Here is a 21,716-nt window from a genome sequence, read left to right as displayed (position 1 = left end):
TTAATGAATCAGATATGAACTGCAGGCGAGCACCTTGTTCATTGCGCTCTGGGAATTCTACCCTCTCGTTTTCAGGCCCGAAGCAGGGAGGAGCGAGGGGACTGAGGGATTTACCAGAGGATGGGCTAAACCGTTGAGCAACATCTGAGAAGACAAACAAGCTGAAGAGCTCCTCGAACACAGATCGTGTCAAGAACGGTCACTGGGCGCCTAGTTGGTCCGTGACTGTTGGGGAGAGAGAGAGAGAGAGAGAGACCAGTTCTACCCTTTAAGAGACTTGTGGTGCTTAAAGTGGGTCAGCTGAGAGTTAAAGAAGTGGTTCCTAAACCTTTCAGCCTCCAACCCCAGAAAATAAAAGCAACAGAGTCTAGTGGCACCAACTTTGTTTGGTTAAAGCACTATGACATTCCTAATAAGTTATTGTTTGTTTAAAACTACATAAATAGCTAAATGTCTTCGTGTGGGAATCATCAACTCACAGAGGGGTCGTGACCCCAAAAGGTGGGCATTTAAAGAGAAAGAACAGAACCGTTTTAAATTCCTACACTGAATCTTTTATTTATGTGTGCTGACGACCAGCAGATGGCAGCACACTACGCTTTAAAAATACAATGAGTCCAAACCCACTGGCACAAACAAAAGAAATCCTCTATGATGTTATTAGTGAATCCACCCACCAGGCAGAGGGAAGGTCAAAAACAACTTAGGAACAAGAAGACTAGACAACTAAATCCATCCAAAAGCTTCAACATGAGCTGTTAAAACAACCTAGAAGCATCCTTTCATCACATCAAATTTAAAATACTGAGATTTGTTTAGTTTAAACAATGAAGATAAATAAAACTAATGTTCCTGTTGTGATGAGCTGATGCAGCAGGGAGACAAAAAGGTGCTGTAGGAGGAACCGAATGAAGGCTTATCTGTCTTTTTACACAAGTGCTCATTGTTGGTTGAGACCCGGGGGCATACCAGGTGTCCAGGCCTTGAGCTGGGGGAGGCGGTGGGCGGAGACGGTGGTATTCAAGTGTATGGCTACGTACCCATGTCTGCTACATTTTAACCACAAAGCTAACAGACTGGCTCGTTATTTGGCCAAAGTGAGAAATAGTTTGGCATTCCATGTTGCACCCGCACTTATTACTCCCAAGGATCTTTATTAGGGTGTGTATGCTCTGTAAACGTTTATGAGACTGGAGGAGGATGGGTCCACTATCAAAACGCTGAAAATCAAAAACACACAGCTGTTTCCCCTTTTCATCAGCAAAACCACCAGGCTTCTTATGGACTAATAAAAAACCCTGAGTTTTGCTTTGACTACAGATGCTATCAGTAACTGTGACATACACAGAATGTTTTTCATTAATCAAAAGCTGTGGTAGACACCATCAGATAGCAGACCTCCAGACTGCTGAGTTTTCTTGGATGAACTTAAACGATGTTCACTGTCCTTGAGTGAAGTGAAAGTGTGTGTGTGTGTGTGTGTGTGTGTGTGTGTGTGTGTGTGTGTGTGTGTGTGTGTGTGTGTGTGTGTGTGTGTGCGTGTGTGTGTGCGTGTGTGTGTGCGTGCGTGCGCGCGCGCATTAGACAAAAATACGTTCTGCTTGTTGGTCTGCTGAGCTCCTGAAGCTCATCCCACCTCCTACCGTGAAATCCAAAATCTAAATCTCATGAGTTTTTTTGCTGATGGAGCATAAAACACTTAAAGCTGTGGTCTGGATCAGAATTTTTTTTTGTTCTGTGCTGCTTTTGCTTACAAAGCGTCAGACGTGTCTTGCTTAGTCATGCAAATGAAGTGATGACTTGGCCACTTTAAAATGTGCGTGGTGCAATGAACTTCACAAGAGATTGCAGAGACAGAGACTTGCTCAGTAGGTTAAAACTGTGAAAGAGTCCAAGTTGACGTGTTGAATCATATTAAAAATGGTGTATACTGTGACCGTGTCTTCCTGTTTGTTAACTCGAATAGTGTTTCTAGTAGGGGAACCGGTATGATGACTATCAGCCTGATTTGCATTTCTGAGTTCCCCATTTTGCCTTTGAAAGCAACAGCATCTATGTAGGCTGTTCTCCCCCACACCCCACTCTCTTCTGCTTTACCTGCTCTGGCACAATAGACTTTAACTGCCTGTACATTTCCATATCCTTCTTGTGAAATCCGATCACAGCCACACATGTAAATGTTGTTTACCTTCAAGCCAAATGTCCATTGCCACTGTCTCACAAAGATGCACAAAATAAACAGAACAATTTAGACTTTTATCTCAGATCAGGAGATAAAACTCGACCTAATCGGCCCAGGGAAGCTGTGCATTGCTCTTAAAGCCAGTGTAGCAAAGCTAACCGTTACAGAAGCAACACCTATAATTTAATTCACTTCCACAACTGACAGCAAAATGGCCACTGTGTGTGTGTGTGTGTACCGTGAAGTTCCTTTTTTCTGATGCATTACCATGACATGGTAAAAAGAAGGGACAAGCTGCTCATAAAACAGGCCAAGTGGGTGCAACACAGAACAAAGCTGTCACGGTGGAACAATGAGAGACCTTTTAGCTGAATTATCCCGCCTCTTCCAAGCAGCGACACAACTGGTCCGTCAGGTTAGGCCTGAAGCGCTGCTATTCAGGGATCCAGTAACAACTTGTCACTCTAGTTACACTCAAACAGATACCAGCAGGCACGCACACACACGCACACACAAACACACACAAAGCCTGCGCCGCAGGAGCCAGAACCTGGGTACGGAGAAAGAGGCAACCGTGCACCTGATCAGACACTGTCAAGAAACTCAGACACAGTGTGTGCAACAGTCAACCTTTGTGCCAAAAACACATTCATGTCCAGGCCCTACCCGCTCACTCCCACACACCCTAACCTCATCTCTGCTCCCCCCCAGATCTCCTCTCTGACACCTGGGTTGGAGGAGGATGGAGCAGATTAATGGTTTACCCCTGAAAGCACATATCCATCTTATGGCTTCAAAAGGACAGATTTTGGGACCCGTACTAAAAATGGTGCTCCGTTGTGCATCAAAAGAAACCGATCCTTTAAAATATTCATGTGTTTTTCAAGCATGACAGATACCTGACTGATTTCATCCATCCCGTTGCTGGCAAATTCAAACACCAGTTCGCTGGGCTGGACCGCAGTCGTCATCGCGGTGCAGATCAGAGGGCAGGGAGTCGACTAAAATATCTCCACTGTGACTACTCCTCCGCCTTCTCTGCTTCACTCAGCTTCACCTCGCAAAATGGCCTCTGTGTTTCGTCCTGTGGTTCAGTGGCGTGCTGTGGCCCAGGTGGGAGCAGCCTCGTCCCGCTCTGACACAGAGGCTGGGCCCCACTGCGCCTGGAGCATCTACACCTAAAGGAGAGACAGGGAGGGTCAAAGGTCAGCCGGCACATCAGATCAGTTAGGAGTTACAAGCAAAGTGTTAGCCTCTAGTGTCTGTGGGGTTGTTTTTAAGCCTAGTTAGACCCACACATCTTCAGGAACAAGCAGTCTGGTTTAGGTCTAGCTTTTGTCTTTGAGGAGGGAAAAAAATCAGTTTACAGACGGATTTCTGTTTCCTTGTGTGATGAAACTCACACATGAAGTCGCAAACCACCAGTACAGTTGGTGCAAGCACAAGGACATTTTAGTTATCGGTAAACATTTGTTACGTACAACTATAGGCATCTAAAACATGATTCAAATCACATGAAAAAGCTGGAGTTACTATAAATAATTCAGCTAATTGTGCATCAATAATTTTATTTTCTGAAACAGACTCTTCATGTGTTTTGTGTGTAAAACAGAACAACTCAAAATTCATCTACCTCCTTTGAACCGGTGGCTAAATTTCATATCCACAGCTCACTGTTCTTTAGACTCAACTGAGGCATATTGTCAAATCCAGTTGTGAGTGTTTTCCCCGGAGCCTGTCTCGGACTCTACTCAACGAGATCTGACTGTTGGACGTCTACCAAGAAAGTTGTGAGTGGACTATACACTCATTTCGAACCATCTGACCAGTCTGGACGTGTTACAGCAGAAATGGGAGCTGGACCTGGGTGTTGAATTGTCTGAGGAGGTCAGGCACAGGATTTTACGGAACGTCCATGAACCTTTGATCTGTGTGAGACAGTGTGATCCAGTTCAAAGTGGTGCACCGTCTGCATTGGTTCAAAACCAGATGATCTAAAAACAAGCCAGCCTTGGATCCAACATGTGAAGGGCTGCAGACGCTCACGTGCCACACTTCTTCACATGTTCTGGAATTGCCTGAAACTACGGTGGTTCATGTTGATGCACTCTCCAAGGACCACTGTACACCTAGATCAGTGGACCTCAGTAGGCGGTCCGCGGGCCCTCTCATTTTTTGAACCCTACGCCCCCCCCCACACACACACACACACACACACACACACACTTGTGTTATACTTTGATGGTGTATATGTGGACGTTTCTTTATGAATTAATTTTTGTGTTTTAATTTGGCGTTCCTTTGAAACATCTAAAATGGAATTTAAAAGAGTTGCTATGAACATTTGCAATCTGGGGTGTTTTAAGGGCAGGAGTTTACTTTGTTACTGACCCTTCTAAGAAAAGCCATTAGCTCATTTGTCCCATCAAAACCAATCACTGTTTATTTTTCAAGTTGGGGTGTTCACAGGCACAACAGGTAAGATATCAGCTGTTCATAACTAGTCGACATTTTTACGAGCCTGGCTGTGCAAAACCCCGCTGCACGGATCAGAAGGCCCGGAGGTCTCAGGCATTTTGATCACATGATCAGGGTGAGTGAACCTTCCCTCTTCACAGAAAATAACACACCCAGATTAAAGATTAGCAGTCTGAAGATGATCTGGAAGCCCCTCTGGGAATTCCTCTGATCGCAGGCGAGAGGGGGAGGAAAACTGGCGACTGAGGTGTGTCCCAACAACCTGATACCGGGAGGCAGGTTTCGAGTATGGAGCATAGGAGCGGCTGTTTGCTGGAGAGCAAACAGAGAAGGGAACCAAGGGTCCACACCCCCCCACTCTGATCTACCTCAGAGATCAAATAGCTGGAGGGACCTGACAGAGATGTTTGGGACAACAGTCACTATAGCTGAAGGGTGCTTTTAACTGCCTGTAGAGATTGCTAACATTGCATACCAATGGTAAGAGAAAACTTTTGCCGTTTGTGGCATCACCGGGAAAAAACTCTAACACTCAGCTTTACTCCCTTCCAGGCATCCAGACAGAAAAGAAACGTGGCTATTTGTGAAGCAACACTGTGGAAAAGAGAAAAGAGCCAGGAAAACTAAATCTGAGGTCTACTGTTTCACTTGACTCAATCCCTCTCTTCGTCTCTGCAGAGTGTCCGGCTGCCAGAGCTGGACGCTTGCTGCCACATGCGTGGAGCTCTGCCCCTCACTATGCTTGTTGGTCCTACGTATTTGCACGGCGAGACCCATGCACAAAAGACAAGATGTGCTGTGTGAGGGTTTCCAAATTAAGCAAGCTGTAGCAACAAACAACGCTGACAAACAAAAAGACAAATGAAAGAAAAAGAAAATGGAAGGGTTATGTGTTTGCTAAATCACCCTCCATTTACGGTCTCCAGTAAAGCACAATGACACATTTACAGCAGATGTGTTGTGTAACGCAGCATTAAATGGTTACCAAATCAGCAAAGTTTTATGTTTTCATTTCTAAGTGTTTATGTGCCGTCTGTCTGATTTTAAACTACAATGCACCACACTCAGTTTCTATACCTCCCCCTTCCTGCTTCATTGATCTGGATGGCCCAGTTGGCATGGTGCAAACGGCAGAGAGAGATAGAAGAGAGCCAGCCATTCGTCAGATGCAGCCTGCACATTATCCCCAAAGCACATGACAACAGCTGCCTTGTCCCAGCACAGAGGCCGGGTTGTGGCTGCTCGCTACGTCACGGCGGGAAGAGGAGGAGAACAGAGAAGGGACTGGGAGGGATTTCAAAGAGATCTTAGTCAATGCATAATCGTCCACTGAGCCTGTGACTCGCTCTGGGTGGAGTCCTATTTTGACAGGCTCTAGTATTTTAGAGCGGTTACCAGGAGTGGAGTTGGGGTGAAGCCTGCAGCATCAAGTGCTTAACTGCAGAGTCCTGTGATGAAATCCAAGCAAACACGAGCTGCATGTAATCTATCATTTTGTACAATTTTCATTTGTTTTTGGTATAATTTTCTAAAGGTGCAACACTCACACATGAGCTTACACACATTTTGAGTCAATGTCAGCACATTTATCTGATTAGATGACTTTAATAACCACACCAGTGGCCACCTTTGCTGGCTGGTTGAGGCTCAAAGTCTACTTCTTTTTTAATTAATTTTTTTTTTACCAGCAGTCAGAAACAAGTCATTCAAACTGTGAGCAAGAACAACTGCATAGAAGGCCGACACATGCTTTATGACTCATTATAATTATTATTATTTGTTGTTATTTGGTGTCATTTTTCATTAAATCTCATGAGCTTCAATAATTTCTTACACACTAGCTGCTGGTTTAATTCATTGTCATGGACTGACGTTAAAACTCGAATGTGATGGTCAGGTTCAGCAGTAAGTTGTCATTACGATGCTAGGGCTGCTCAATTAATCGAATTTTAATCACGATTACGATCTGAGTTTTGAACGATTATAAAAACAAAACAAGCCGATTATTTGCTCCTCCCACTTGCGCTGCCCTGAGTTGCAAATGAAGCGCTCCTCCCACAGTGTTGCCAACTTATCGACTTTGACGCTATTTCTAACAGCTTCTCAGACCCCCTTCTTGACTTTTTAAATCTTAAAAGTACCTACTACCTAGCGAACACCTCAGAAACATCTCTGGTAACCCTTAGCTACTTTCTGGATAACTGTCGTTGACATTTCCTGCAGGTTAGCTAAACACTCCGCCTGCGCTCCGGACCGTTCTTCACAACATTAGGAAAGGGAATGATGTAGTGATGTGTCAGTCGCTAAAGAAGCGGCTCTCGGAGCCGGCTCCCTGTTGGATTAACCAGAATGAGTGACACACACACCGTACCTGCGGACTCCTGAGCCACTAAAAACGGCTAAATGTGCGCGTGCGGCGCGCTAAATACACGTGCAGCTTGCCCCGATTGCTGAGACCGGGTTGGGGGGTGGGGGGTGCAGCTGTGGTTGGGACAATTATTACATTAACTGATGGACCTGTAAATACATAGTTTATAAATAAGGTAGAAATAAGTTCCTCACACTGATAAATAATAACTACTCTCTCTGAGGACACGGTGCTAGTGCACGCTCCTACAGCACCTTGACACGACTCAATAAATGTTATGCAACATTTTGTGAACATCAATTTGCATTTGTTATAAATGCCACTGTATAATTCTTGCTGTCAGTATTTGCAAGATATTGGTATTTGGGTCTGTACTGGTTAGACTAAATGAGTTAAACCAAGGTCTATAGCCCTTGGGTCATAAACTATGAGCTGTAAGTATATTGGTCTTTTTATACTGGAAATCAGGAGTTATTTTAGTGATCATCTTGTTTCTTATTTATTTTTGTCCTGATTGTGCCCTGAGCAATTTTATGACTGAAAAAAAACAAACAAATAAAATCAACATAAATTGAAAAATCGTCCTAAATGATCGAGATCTCAATTTCAATTATTTTTGCCATAATCGAGCAGCCCTACGATGCATTCATCAGTGAGAACAGCTGAAGGGAAGGTCATGTGATCTAAGTCACAGGATTCCTTTTGTCAGTTTACTCTCCTCCTCCAGCAACCATGACTGAAATATGCCGTGGCCGGATTTTACAAGGAGTACAAATCAAACGCTGGCCTACACCACCCCTTCAACATGGTGATTGCCAGTCGCAATAACAACCAATTAGACCAAGGATTCAGGAACAAATAGAGCATTCCCAGAAGGCCCCACTTCCCCGCTTTAAGTCTCCTCAGCTGAGCTCATTGTTGACCATGAAAGGAGGTAATTTAAGCCAATTGAATGACTATGCAGTGACTCACCCTGCATGTGGTGAGTGCAAACATTATGAGATGCAAGAAAAAAGGACCAAGCAACTTTTACTTATCAGCCATTCTCCACGCGTTACAAAAAACAGTTTTTTTAAGTGTGTGTGACAGTGCACTTAGGTGGCTGTAATGCCGGTGTTGCAAGACAGTTTCCCCACACAGGTAAAAATAGCATAGAGGCTACATGTGTAATGTGAAACATGTGAAAACGCCTGCAAACATGTTGCAAACTGGCAGAAAAGGGTTTTGTCACCCATCTTACAGGAATGGGAAATAACTGACTACAAATACAAGAAATATTTAACTTACAAAGTCCAAAAACTGTTGTTTTACACTGATAACCCAGCAGAATGTTACTAAATGGTGGACAGCATTCTGCTTTAGCAGGATCCTCTGGGTTCCTGTCCAGGAAATGACTCGGCTATATGAGTCTAGAGCTCATTCCTGGAGCTCTGTGATACGTCCACATGAGCACCAGGGGACCCTGATCATCGTTTCTGGACTGCAGTTCTTTCTTTGTTCAGTTGTAATTAGACTTCCCTGCAATAAGTAACAATAGTGCCATGGTAAAGTACTCAGACATAAAGGTTTTAGAAAAATATGGCTCAGAAAAAGGAAACGTATGCACAGTTATAGCTAACTGAAGAAGTGCTGGTGAATAAGACAGTGATGGAGCCTGGAGTCCAATCTGGTTTGCCTATTTCTATGCTAAAAATATTAAAAGATTATTTTTTTGTATTTTGACCAAAAGGGGTAGAGAAGACATTAAAAATGACAAGTGGCAATTTGATTTCCGCTTTTTTATGCAGAGAGATATATGACGCAACAACGCTTAAACAGTCTAGGCAAACATAGCATCAGGACATTAGCATCAAAATTCTAAATATCAACAATAAACAGCAAAAAAATGAATAAATCAATCAAAAAAGCAGTACATGCAAACCCCAGTTTACTACAATGCATAAACTCCACCACCCTGGGCTTCACTTGCTGGCAATATTATACAATTTTGTTGAGTTTAAAATAATGTATTCTTGACACCGCTATGTCTTTGGACTTCAATTTACCATTAAATCACTTTTTAAAACTGACCAAGACCAGAGCAGGATTTTACACAACATTTTATATTTGATGCTTTTATTGATTACCTAGAACACATATGCTTGTCCCCCACACATTGAAATTTGATTTAACTGTAATCACAACTTCTTCATCCCATTCTTAAAAGTCAAGTTTACTCATATTTTTAATAGATTTGCAGGGGTCTCTGGTAGGAATGAATGTTGTGTAAACAGTTTCCTGGGGCATAAAAGCTCTTGTGCGCCTGTTTGAGGATGTAGAAGTCAGCTGGAGAATGTGGCAAAAACACTACAGGATTTGGAGATACACAAGTTGCTAATGCTAACAGTTAGCTTCTACTAGCCGATACGTTCTCGGCGGTTTCCTGGATGCTAAGCCATCTCCGTCGTGAGCCAAGATGGGCGAGTTCATGAATGTTAAGTGACAGTGGGACGTAGATCTGTCAGGATTTTCTAGTTCTAGAGTTTAACTGTCTATTTTCTAACAGAAGCTAACACAAGAAGTAAGGGTAGAAGACTATTTTAATGTTCAGCCGGCATGTTAAATTTGAAGTGACTGATTATTTTAAAAAATAAGGAGTAAAAAATGGTTTCTCAATGAACCTGCTAACAAGAATGCTAATATTTACAGTTAACTGAATTTGTAAACAGACAGTCGGAATGACTTACAGCTGGAAAAACTGGAATATTGCAGTTCAAAAACTGTATTAATTCTAAAGAAAAACACACAGTTTTCATGATTACTGCAGCCCTATGTCAGCAGCATAACTGTTTAGTTAATAGTATTTTCTGTACGTTTTTCATTCTTGGTCCCACCTAGGACCACACTGCGCTTTGCGTTTTAGCATTTTTAAAGCCTAACTTTATCAGGCTGAAGAACGAGAGCACTCGCACTGCAACTCAGAGATCGAGTGCGGCGATCAAACGGGAGAAGTAGGCAGACACAGAAAGTGGCTCATAGCTCCGATCTGCAGACACACAGGCAGGTGTGTGAGGCGGTATTTGGCTTGTCTGCACTACTGAAAGTACTCCGTCTCATCTGTGCCACCGCCAAATGAAGATGGAGAGAAAAATGTCACCTCCAGCACAGGCTTTACAGAAGAGAAAGGAATTTAATCTCATCTCCTGTGAACCTTGTACTTTTCCACTCAGTCTTCAAACTCTGAAAGAAAGGGCCATGCCCTGCTGTAATAACATTAGTTCGTACCACTTTGCACTCTCTTTGGTATAAAAATCTACAGTTTATTATTAGATGACAGACATCAACTTTGGCAGGCTGATGCGGATTGGAGATCCTGCATCAAAGCTCGGATATGTCTCATGGGACTAAAAGGTCAAAAATGACTTCAATGGCCACATTCCACTTTTTCACTCCAAAACTGTAAAACGAAAATCACCCATTTGACACTCTGAAGGGCTTATCCCATTCCTACCTACTTTCTCTTCTAACTTACCAGCCTAACCTGTTACAGGAACATGAAAAAACTGTCAGAAAAGAGCAGCAACACATTTTAAAAAGCTGGTTATAAAATAGAAACTGACCTGTGAATGTTGCCTTCAGAGGAACGGTGTCACTGAGCAGTGGGTTTCTGCTACTTCCTGTCTGTTGAACCACACTCAGAATTAAAATTCTCTCTTTGTAACAACGGAAAGTTCTCAACTCCCCCACCTTCCTTCTGAAGCAACATGCTGCTACTCAGACACAAGCCTCTTCCACAGGTAGCATTTCCTTTATGAATCTAGATTTATCCATACAAGTAACACAAAATTACACTCACTGGTGTTGTATTAAAAATGATCCACGGGGCTCTTAAAGCTTCACATGGCCTTAAAATCTGTCTCCAGACCACACCGATGACACAAGGCATGCAGAAACGCACACGGCGCTGCTTCCACCTTCCTTCATGCAGATTCACATCTCCATCTTAGGCCTGTGAGTCAGTTTCACCTAAACTCTGAGAAACAAACTACAAAGTTCCCGTCACACGGTGCACACTTCTATGACAGAACGCCACGCTTGTAAATCAGCACACAAATAGACCACGTGTGCAACTAGATCAACCCGCAAAACTTTCAGTAAGTTGATGAAACCCACAGAAGTCACTTATGGATAACAAGACTGCTTTTTACTTATCTCCACACCGCTCAAAATAAGATAAATTTCAGCTTTAAAAAGAGCAAATATAAAAATAATGAATTCTTATGCGACCAGTTTAACTTAATTCTACAATTGTTAATAAAGTAAGAACAACAGGATGTCACAGGTGAGCGTGTTTCAGCCCCAGCAGCCTATTTGTGTAATGTGGCAACAGGCCACATGTCAGATAGGAAGAGCTGCTGAAGTTGTGAAAACAGGACAGGAAGTTGCAGTGAAGCCCCAGAGCAGACAACTGCAGCCTATCGCAGTTTGAATCAGGATATGCTTTTCTTTTCAGAATTAACACACAAGGCAACAAAAGCAGCAACAATCTGAAAAGGCACATCTTCCAGCAGGTGTAATGTGTAAAGTGACAAGTGTAAGAATAACCAGATGCAGGCAAAGAATGCCAAGCAAGCAATGACAAACACGCTTAACTCGTGTGAAAGCATGAGGATCTGACGAGTCCATGGCCGCTACAGCTGGTAACGTTCTCTCATTGGAGGAAATCACATGGACTGTGTGTAAGATTTATTCTGAAATAGTGCAAGACTTGCTAGTAAAGGCAGCAACTATTCTGTCATACTAGTAAACCTACTTTGATGGTGATCATGTAGCAGAAAATCCATGAATTAGGAGATCGTTGGGACACCGCTATGCCCAAAGCGAGGCGCTAACTGGAAAAGCTTCCGCAGCTCACACTTCAACTATAGATTGTGAAAGAATGGAAAAAGCTAGAAGCACACTGATTTTTCCTGATGTAAGAAGTGAGTCTACTCTTCTTTTGGTAGTTTTGGTGTTTACGTGATCCTAGAGCACAATATTCACTCTTCAAAAAACAGTAAAAATGCTCAAAAACACTAGCAGTCAGAGGCTTTCTGTTGTTGTTGGGAGCGACAGTGGCACAGGAGTTAAGTGCTCGCCCCAATCAGAAGGTTACAGGTTCGAGCCCCGCTCAGTTTGTTGTTGTTGTTGTTGTGTCCTTGGGCAAGAAACTTAAGCCACCTTGACGTTCTGCTCAGTCACATAATTTTGATAAGTTAAAAATTGTAGGACGTTAATAAAAACACATATTTTTAAGTCTGTGTGTGCGTTCCAGCTGAATCTCTCTCACCCAGCTTACACTTTCTTTGCAGACATATTTGAAATTTTTTATCCAGAATCCGTCTCTGCTCTTCTTTTGTTTGCTGTATAGAGCCTATTTGATGCTCGACTACATTTACATGGTCCCTTAACAAGTGGGAGGCACATATGCAAACTGTTGTAATTCCTACACCGTTCACCTGATTTGGATGTAAATACCCTCAAATAAAAGCTGAAAGTCTGCAGTTATAGCACTTTTTGTTTGCTTCATTTGATATCCATTGTGGTGGTGTATAGAGCCAAAAATGTTAGCATTGTGTCGACGTCCCAATATTTATGGACCTGACTGTATATAAAAACAAAGTTCCCTTGTTACTCAACAAGCAAGTTTCCAAATGGAATTCAAGAAGCAGAGGAGGCTAGAACAGAGAACATTGTATAGACCAGATAAAACTTATGTCCACCAAAGAACAGAATAATTTAGCTACATTTAAAGCTGTTTACACCAACTCGTCTGCCTGGAGTCTTAGGTGTTTATTTTCATACCAGTGCATGTCCCAGCATAGAACCGAAAGCTGCAGAAAAATACCAGCATACAATCAGCTTCAGTAGAAACAAGGTGGAGATGATGTCCCTCATTCTTTATTTACCCATAAAACCTGGATGTGGGAGTATCATTCGCATCATGCAACATAAAAGCATTTTTATGTCAAAAGGAGGTATTTAATAAAGAGTTTATAATATGTGACGGCTCCCTGCTGTGACGTGTGAGCTCAGAGAACAGAAGTCTCAGGGATCTGAGTTTGAATCGAGGCTGAATAGAGGACCCGTCTGTGCATACCAAACAGGTCTGGACACACGCTGGCTGATGTGTCCACCCACAGTCAGGTATGCAGTAAAAACTAGCGAGGAATGCACCCTGAGATAGAGCAGAGTCAGACCTCCTGTCTTTCAGTCATGTTCTCCTTACAGTAACACTCTGGCATTTTGGAAAATACTTTTAAATGCTGGCTTTTCATTTCTTTGTGTAAAAGTTTAGATGAAAAACAGAAAGGTGGTTATTTAACACACACTAAAAATGCTAGCTGACCTCAACAAGATGAAAGAGATAGGTAACACTTGTAAAATACAACATAAGCAATAAGCTGCTACTGAAAAGTAGTACAAATTTTATATTTGTGCTTTTTGCTTTTATGTCCACCAAGAGAGTGCTATTGATCTGTGTATCCAACTTGTTGGTAACAGATAAAATAAATACTATTTTATTGCCTTAAACTGATAGTTCAAACCCTTTGGATAGCAGTTCTGTGGAATTTAAGAATAATTAACATCTTAGATAGCTTTTTGAATAACCCCGGTTTAGAGAGGACCAGATTGACAAGCTAACAGTTAGTAAGAGCAATGCCAAGATAAAAAAAAAAACTTTCGTCAAAAACTTTACATCCATTTGTTTTTTTAAACCATTAAATAATCGTCAATTTCACATTACACAATTTCTGACAGATATACCGGGGTATTATATTTCTACCACAGATGGCCAGGGCTAGAGCTAGCCGCTAACACTATCACTATTAGGATTTGCCAACAACCACTCAATTCTATGTAAATACCCATGTAATCAGCAACCTATGATGTAAAAGTTTATAGCATTCATTGAAATGATAGGGTTTCTTTAAGAACTGAAACATTTCATCTTGTCCACTCTTGCACTAGCCATTAGCCCATTAATCTAGTCAGAACGATCACCTATTTTCCAAACTAAATTCATTTAAAGCACTTTCTAGAACAGGTAAGATTATAATGAACATTTCACAAAACTCCACTTCAAAAGATCTGAACAATTCAAAATACACTGTCCTCAGACAGAAGCAATCGCAGACAGACTGCGTCGACCCTGTATTTATCATGGCATCTCCCCTGCTGCAGTATGAAAAGTCAAACATTACAGTTTGCAGTTTCAGCCGAGCTGCTCTTAAACTCTGCGGATCTGTTTCAGTTTAAGAGATTATAATAACTAAATCAGCTCCTGCTGCCTGAGCTCTCATAAAGCCCCACAGATAGCATCACTCCCACTAAGACAGCTTAGCCCCTTCGAGACAGCTTATCTGATTTCACACAATTGGATGCTGGGTCAGTGTGGTATAAGGTGTCACTTTGCCAATGTTTATATCTAATCTTGAAGCCAGTAAAAGTGTGCCCCTTCTCTGGGATCTCAGAACAGAAGTGCAGAGTCATTGCATTTCAAATATCAGGTGCATTCTTTAGGCAAAGGGAAAAGCACGTGAGTCCACTAACAAATCATTAAGTCACATTTGCCAGTGCTAGGACTGCATATTTTACATTTTATTATTTTACTTGTAGTTCAAGAACACAATCTGCTTCCACCGTTTCTACAGTATGTTTGATCTGTGCATCATTTAAGTTGGAGTATTTCCTTATTGCAGACATATTTAATTGGCTCGTGCAGCCTACATCAAACAAGGGTTTATGCAGAAGTGTTTGAGGTCCGCACGAAAAGCAGAAGGACAGTCTACCATAGATGAGTCAATATTTGAGGGCGCTTCATGAAGCACATTTGTTTATGATAGTCTGATGATGAGGAAGGTGTAGCATGGAGAAGAGGACAATAAAACCTGGTTAGAAACAGAAGTGGTGGTATTAATTCACCATGTTAAGGATCAGCAACAATTAAATATATGGAGAAGTATAAATAGATGATTTGGTAAAAATGGTTCCACATCTAAATCATGACAAACGCATGTAAACAACCCGTTTGAGCTTCTGTACTGCTTTGAACAAAGAGGTCTCCTAAGGGGCTGGGGGTTATGCCAGCCTGATGAGAATAATAATGCAAAAACGCAAAGGTAAACAAGGAGTGGCTGTTGCTTAGAAACACACAGGGAGAGGACTGTAAAGTAGGCCCTGTGATAGGAGGAACAGAGCAGGTGGGCCTCATTCAGCTCGGTAGAGGACAGTTGTGTTTATGAGGATGTGCTGTGGGCTGAGCAGACGAAAAAAATGATGGGCGAACGATTCTGCAAACTGCTTCGACTAGTATAGAAAAATAGTTCACTAAAACACATTAAAAAAACTAAATCCTGTTCTAAAATCAACCCAACTAATAATTCCTCTAATTAAAAATGACTTGAAGGCTGTTTTTCTGTAGGACAAACATAAATTAAAGAGATAAATTAGCTAAATGCTTGAAGTTGTTGTGCTAAATTAAGCCAACGTGCAACTGTTGATGACCTAATTCATGAAAGAATTACCTTTCATTAAATTAGATCTTTTTGTATGCAAAGGATCAAGGTAGTCATCTGGACACTTTGTGCACTTGGTGTGGTGGCACTGCACAACTACAACACTTACCCCAACACTGTTTCGTTGAGGTCAACGCACCATGGAACCATAGAAACCATAAAAATGTCTGCAAACTACTTGATTGGCCTTCATGTTGCCGTTTCAGAAAAATATATATGCTCACTGGCATTTCTCGAATTCATCAGGTCTAACTGTCAGAGCTCTAAAATAAATGTGCTTAAATATAAATTATGCTTATTAAGTAAATATATACAGTTACAGCTATCTTTCTAAATATGTTTACCCCACACTTTGTCACAGGGCTTCATGATGCCCCCCAAAAAATTGTGTCAAGTTCACAGAGAACAACTTCATCTGAATGAAGTTAACTGTTTGTGAAAAAGATGAGTGCACCACAAGGCCAGCTTTATTAACTGCTGCTTTATAGTTGGAGCTTTAGTCAGAAATGTGAGCGCAGGAGTCATGGGCATGGACTGCTCTCCAGATGGGAATCTGCTGGTGAAGCTTCTAGACAGACACCGCTGCAGTCGGGTGTCTGGGACAAAAACCTCTGAAAGTCATGTGGGAAATCAATTTCCCTATGTGCCTGAGTAAGAATGACTCTTTGTACCCAGGGGAGCAACATTATGTTTGAAATCTGCATGAGGGAGTTGGAAAGACACACCAGCCAAAGCGTATTTCACACTCAGTTTTATGCCACACGAGGAAGAAGATTCCTGCACATTGTCACTCCGTGCAGGGTGGAACCCATATGGAATTGGAAAGAACAACACTGAACCATAAATGTCTTCTCAGGATGCTCCATATGCAGCAGGAGAAATATCTTAACTGTCAGCAAGAAAATAAAACACTTAAATACATACTTTACTCATCTCTAAATGAATGTTAAAATAAATGAACAAACAAATGCATATTTTAGATTTCTGTGTTTACAATTTCATCCAGTCACAAATGAATGTGTTTCAGTTTAAAATATAGCCCAGCAGAGGGCTATAATGGAAATTTTTACGATGTTCTGCATGCTGTTCTATCTGAAATGAAATAAACTTGCATCTCAAACCTGCTTCCACCCACGTGAATGCTGTGAATAACTTTTGACAGATAAACACTCATCAAGATTCTTGGTTTCCATGTTAAAAGTTGCTGAGAATCTGCATTGCTTCAGTAGACACTGAACAAATAGAACTGATGCTAAAGGGTAGTTTGTAAGCATCATATAAAAGGTCTGTCAATTTAGTGAGTCTGTGTACCTGACCTCCATGTCCACAAAGATCTTCTACTCTCAGTGTGCCAGTAGACTTTTGTCACTTCAGTAATTAATGACTGTGCAGAAATCCTTTGTTTGGCTCAAACTTAAACAAGGGGAATGTCAGTAACTACAAAAATATTTGAAAAAATAAACAAGAACAGAACAGCACTGTCTTAAAAATATCATTATCAAAGTCTAAAAATGTAAATAAAAAAGTAAAACATCATATCCCCAGAAATGTGACTAATACAGTAACATTTGGTACCCAACCTACAAGTCCTTCCAATTTACATACAGGTGAAAAAATTACAATATTGTACAAAAGTTCATGTCCTTTAGTAATTCTACTTAAAATGTGAAACTAAAATATCAGAACGACTCATTACATGCTAAGTCAGATATTTCAAGCCTTTCTTTGTTATAATTATGATGCTTATGACTTACAGCAAAATTCAAAATCTCAGACAATTAGAATATTGTGTAAAGGTTCAATATTCTGGACTCAAAGTGTCCCACTCTAAACAGCTAATGAATCCAGAACACCTGCAAAGGGTTCCTGAGCCTTTAGATGGTCTCGCAGTCTAAGATGAATGGACTTTTGCACCATATTCCAATTTTTTGTTTCACCTAACCTCAGTGGATGAACTCAGGTACTTTCCAGCATTAAGCTCTAAACACACTCACTCTGAAGGAGGAAGGACCATTGAGCAGCTTGGAAATTACATAACAAGGTCAGGTAAGGTGTGACCCATTGGCCCACATATTACTCACTCATTTTTCTTTCCACCTTGATATCTTTAGGACACACTGCTCAATGTTTGATGAATGTTATCAACCTCATCTCTTTAGACAAAAAGGAACTGCAGCAAGCACAGCTAGTGAACTGAAATACTTCACAGTTTAAAGTAGATTTAAGGTGGGAAACTGCAGTGGTTAACAGAGGGGTTTGCCCTGACAATCACATTAAATGTAGTTTTTACATGGCACAGAATTTGTATAACAATTTCACTACAGATCATCTAATTTAGAAGCAACACAACAAATTACATAAAAATCTAATAGTATAGCAGTAAAAAATGGTTGTGTATTTGGTTTAAATCGTAACGATCTGTAACAATTTTTCTTTAATTATTTCCCACATTTTCTTCGTTTATTTCTCTGTATTAAGGAAATTCTTGTCACATGATTAGATTTTTTTTAATCACTATTACATCACAACTCTTTCAGTTCCCAGAGAATAAAAACAAAAATGTTGGAGAAATACGATAACCATTGCTTCTTGAATAAAAGTCCTAAAGATGACATCATTTAGGAGTGAAAGAAAAGCAACCTGGATTTAAGAAAAAGCTTTGGATCAATAATCACAACTTGGGCAGAAGTGAGAAAAGGGCAGCCAGTCTCAGCATGCTTCAAGTATGAGAGGGTTGCAACACACTAAGATGCAGTTGCTCAATCAATTTCATTTTATTCATCAACGGAGGGTTATTTTTTATGAGTAGCATGCACACCACACAATGCACACCTGGTTCTAAATCAGTGGTTCCCAACCTGGGATCCATGACCCCTCAAGATGATCCCCACAATTTTGTCTGTAATGAGGTTGTGAAGTTCCCAATATTATAATGGTAAAACATTTTTCCTAATAAAATCCCAATAACACAATCAATGGTACAATATAAGCTCTGTATAAGATACAACTCTGTATGTCTGTAACGTTTGTAATTAGTCACTTTTAATGCATGCATGCAGGTAGGAGTTGTGGTTGGGGGTCCAGGCTTATCTTGTGCACAGGAAAGGGGGTCCTGGGGGAAAGAAGCTTGGGAACCACTGGTCTAGATCTAGAATATGCCTTGTTCAGTGGCACAGTAGCTAATAAAGTAGAGGAGAAAGTTACACATTAACTTTCCCCACCCAGTCTTTCAAACTTCCCGTCACAAGTTCTCCAATCTGTGGGCCTTCACCGATTCTGGACAGAAACTTTCAAATACTCAGAAAGTAGAAACCTGACCTGGGAAAAATAATGTCAACTTGAGAAACAGATGACACATTTTCATTGAAACATTCTCCGTTTACCAAAATAAAGTGACCCTAGAAAAATAAAAAAATAAAAAGGTGTTTCAACTACGGTAGTTTCACTATGAGTTCTCTTGGTTTATGGCTGCTTCAGGAACTGGGATGGATGAGGGGTGGAGGTAAAAGGAATAGTCAGCTGACAACAAGCTCTGAATCAACAAGCTGCTTTACAACTACGTCAACATAAGGAAATTACTGTTAAAGCCAGAAATAGACTAGTAAATATTTTACTAAATTATGGAACAATTGGTGTCATTCTACTTTCATGATCACTGACGGACCTTAGACATAACCATGCCAATGACATGTGATGTGACTAATGACACTTATTTTTCTTTCCTTACAACCAAATATTCTTCTAAGTATCTCCACCCTGACATAGACATAAAACAAGTCTCCGCCTTCTTCTATTGTTGAAAGTGAAGCTATGTTTACCAATGTTGCCATGCTTTATTTTTGGAACCAGTCTGAGCACTAAAGAGTGGAGTCTCATCAAGAGCTCCCAACACACAATCAAGGAGGTTATTAGGCTCTTTGAAGGTTTCAGCATGTGACAGTAAGGTAGACAAAATTCAGCGCCTGGAAATTAATTATTTGAGGGAATTAAAACTAATATTAGAATCAGCCCTTGCCCAAAGACTGCTGGAAATGGGCACCAGCCTCCCGCGACCCTGCGTGGATAAGCGGGTGCAGAAAATGGATGGATGAATTGGAAACAGCCACATAGGAGACAGTCACTTGTGCTGGTGATTATTAATACGATTGATGATCGATGTCCTGCTTGGTGGTGCAGTTTGTAGAACTGTTGCCTTGCAACAAGAACAATGCAAGTTCAAATCCGACTGCGGTTTCACTGAGTGGAGAATGTTCTACCTATGCTTGCATTTTTTTTTTTTTTTCCTTTTTCGGGTTCCTCCTAGCCTAGAAATCTCTACCAACTGTAGCAATAGCAAAACATTTTGCTCTACAGGTCGGTATACCTATGCTCTATTGTAGCCTGTAGCAGGTCTACCATTGGTCTAATAAATTTGGGCTCTTGCCAATTACAGACCTCTACGTTTGCTGGGTTGAACGCCAGTGCTGTAACAAAGAAAACTCCAAAGAGGGTGTCAGCTTAGGAAGGCGCTTGTTTGAAATGGCTTTGGCATCAACTTTGGATTATTTCAACTTGGTTGTTCTTTGGGACATGAACAGAGGTACTTTAGTTCTTTATTTAAAAAACAGAAATATTTGCTTCTTCTTCGACAGTGTATGGTGGACTGTCTGCCTCTGACTGATTTTCATACGGATTAATATGTCATGTTGTTTGTTGCTCTGATTGGTCCTAGCGCTGTCTAATTTCATGTGGAGATAGTTTGAAAGACAACTTTAGATTCTGCCCCACAACTGGGTTTTTTTCAATGGTTTGTGGCCAGAGTATTTATTTACATATAGACGGTGGCTTGTTAGGCTAGGTTCCTTCCACAGACCAAATGCATGCATGTCAGGTATATTTAAGTCTCTTTGGATAAAAACATGATAAATGAATAAAATAAACATCCTGAAACTCACTGAGCTCTTCTTTAATGAGACCGTTAAAGAACTGATCAGTGACTTAAAAAGCATGGATTGAGTTTTTTGGGGCAGCTGAAGCCAATTCTGAGGGATCTAATAAAATCACTATCCTTAAGGACCACAACCTGGAATCAGCATGGTCCATATGATGTAATACTGCTACCAGCAGAACACCAACAAATTTAATCTTCCCGAGGCCTATACCTGTAATACGAAACTGAATAAAACATTCACCTTTACAGATCTTAGCAAACTGAAGCTGTAGGAACACACCAGACCATGTCTCTGCTCACTCCAGTCATGCAGTTCTCTTGCAAAGTCTCCGTCATCTTGCCCAAGCCTAATGATCTAATTACAGGCTAAGACTTGTTGACTTTGTATTGAAAGAAGAGCCAGACTGAAACTGCCAATCTGTTCTGTTGTACTAAAGATATGATGCATAAAACAGTGCATGACAGACTGTGTACTAAGAGCTGTCACTGAAAATGTGGGGGGGGGGGGGGGGGGGGGGGCACCTTCTTAAATGACAGCATAGCATTAGGATAGCCATTGTGGGTCAAAAATCAACAGTGTGTCATTACTGATTACCACACCATGATAAATACAAGTGGGTTTGGGCCAGTGGGTTGCAAAACTGGGTTCCCGCCCTTGCTTCGACGCCCCTTATAAGGCAACAATTTGTAAAAGAAATGCTCCAGACAGGCGCATCAGAAAAAGATCGTAACCATGATTTCTCAAAATGGCAGGTGCACAAAACTCATACTTGTCATTTTATTTAAGTAACTGTTGAGACTCCACAAAATGTCACTGTGATCTAAGTAAAACAGATTTTATAATTTAAGTTAAGTTACACTGTTTAAACTGCAAATGTAGCGTTCTGATGAATGGGATTTGATATTGAAGCAGCAAATGGAAAAAGTGAGAGGTGGGAAAGAAATATGCATCAGTGGAACTGGAATAACTTGTTGAAGCTCTCGTCAGAAACCTTTTGGTCTGACAAGGTGTGTTACAGGAGACTGAATCAAGTCAAAGAAACACACTACACTCAAACTAATTACATCTTTAAAAAAGACAGTGCAGCAACTTTACATTGTTAAACTCCTTATACACAAGTACTAAAGAAAACATGGTTAAAGCTCATTTCTAGTGACTTGTATCACCATTTCTGTAAGAAAGGTTTCAACAGCCAAGCAAACAGGTTGAGAGGAGAATTA

The 21,716-nt window shown here is 41.0% G+C and overlaps 1 protein-coding gene across 7 annotated transcripts in view; it reads right to left on the bottom strand.

Annotated features, from left to right (window-relative positions):
- elf1 (E74-like ETS transcription factor 1) overlaps positions 1 to 21,716 on the bottom strand; it is a 47,640-nt gene that overhangs the window by 9,760 nt on the left and 16,164 nt on the right. For 4 of the 7 annotated variants that reach the window (XM_054739165.2, XM_015947662.3, XM_054739164.2 and 1 more), the window contains exon 2: positions 3,082 to 3,360. In XM_054739165.2, the coding sequence (XP_054595140.2) occupies positions 3,082 to 3,153 (72 nt within the window). In that variant the 5' untranslated portion in view covers positions 3,154 to 3,360. Of the gene's footprint in view, positions 1 to 33; positions 226 to 3,081; positions 3,361 to 10,627; positions 21,712 to 21,716 lie in introns of those variants that run through there. The other 3 variants (XM_070550991.1, XM_015947671.3, XM_070550992.1) reach the window with 3 other exon arrangements.

Source organism: Nothobranchius furzeri, chromosome 1 (genome assembly GCF_043380555.1).
Source record: "Nothobranchius furzeri strain GRZ-AD chromosome 1, NfurGRZ-RIMD1, whole genome shotgun sequence".
NCBI classification, from domain to species: Eukaryota; Metazoa; Chordata; class Actinopteri; order Cyprinodontiformes; family Nothobranchiidae; genus Nothobranchius; species Nothobranchius furzeri.
The sequence above is the reverse complement of the archived record's forward strand: the minus strand, read 5'-3'. Positions and strand labels throughout refer to the sequence as shown.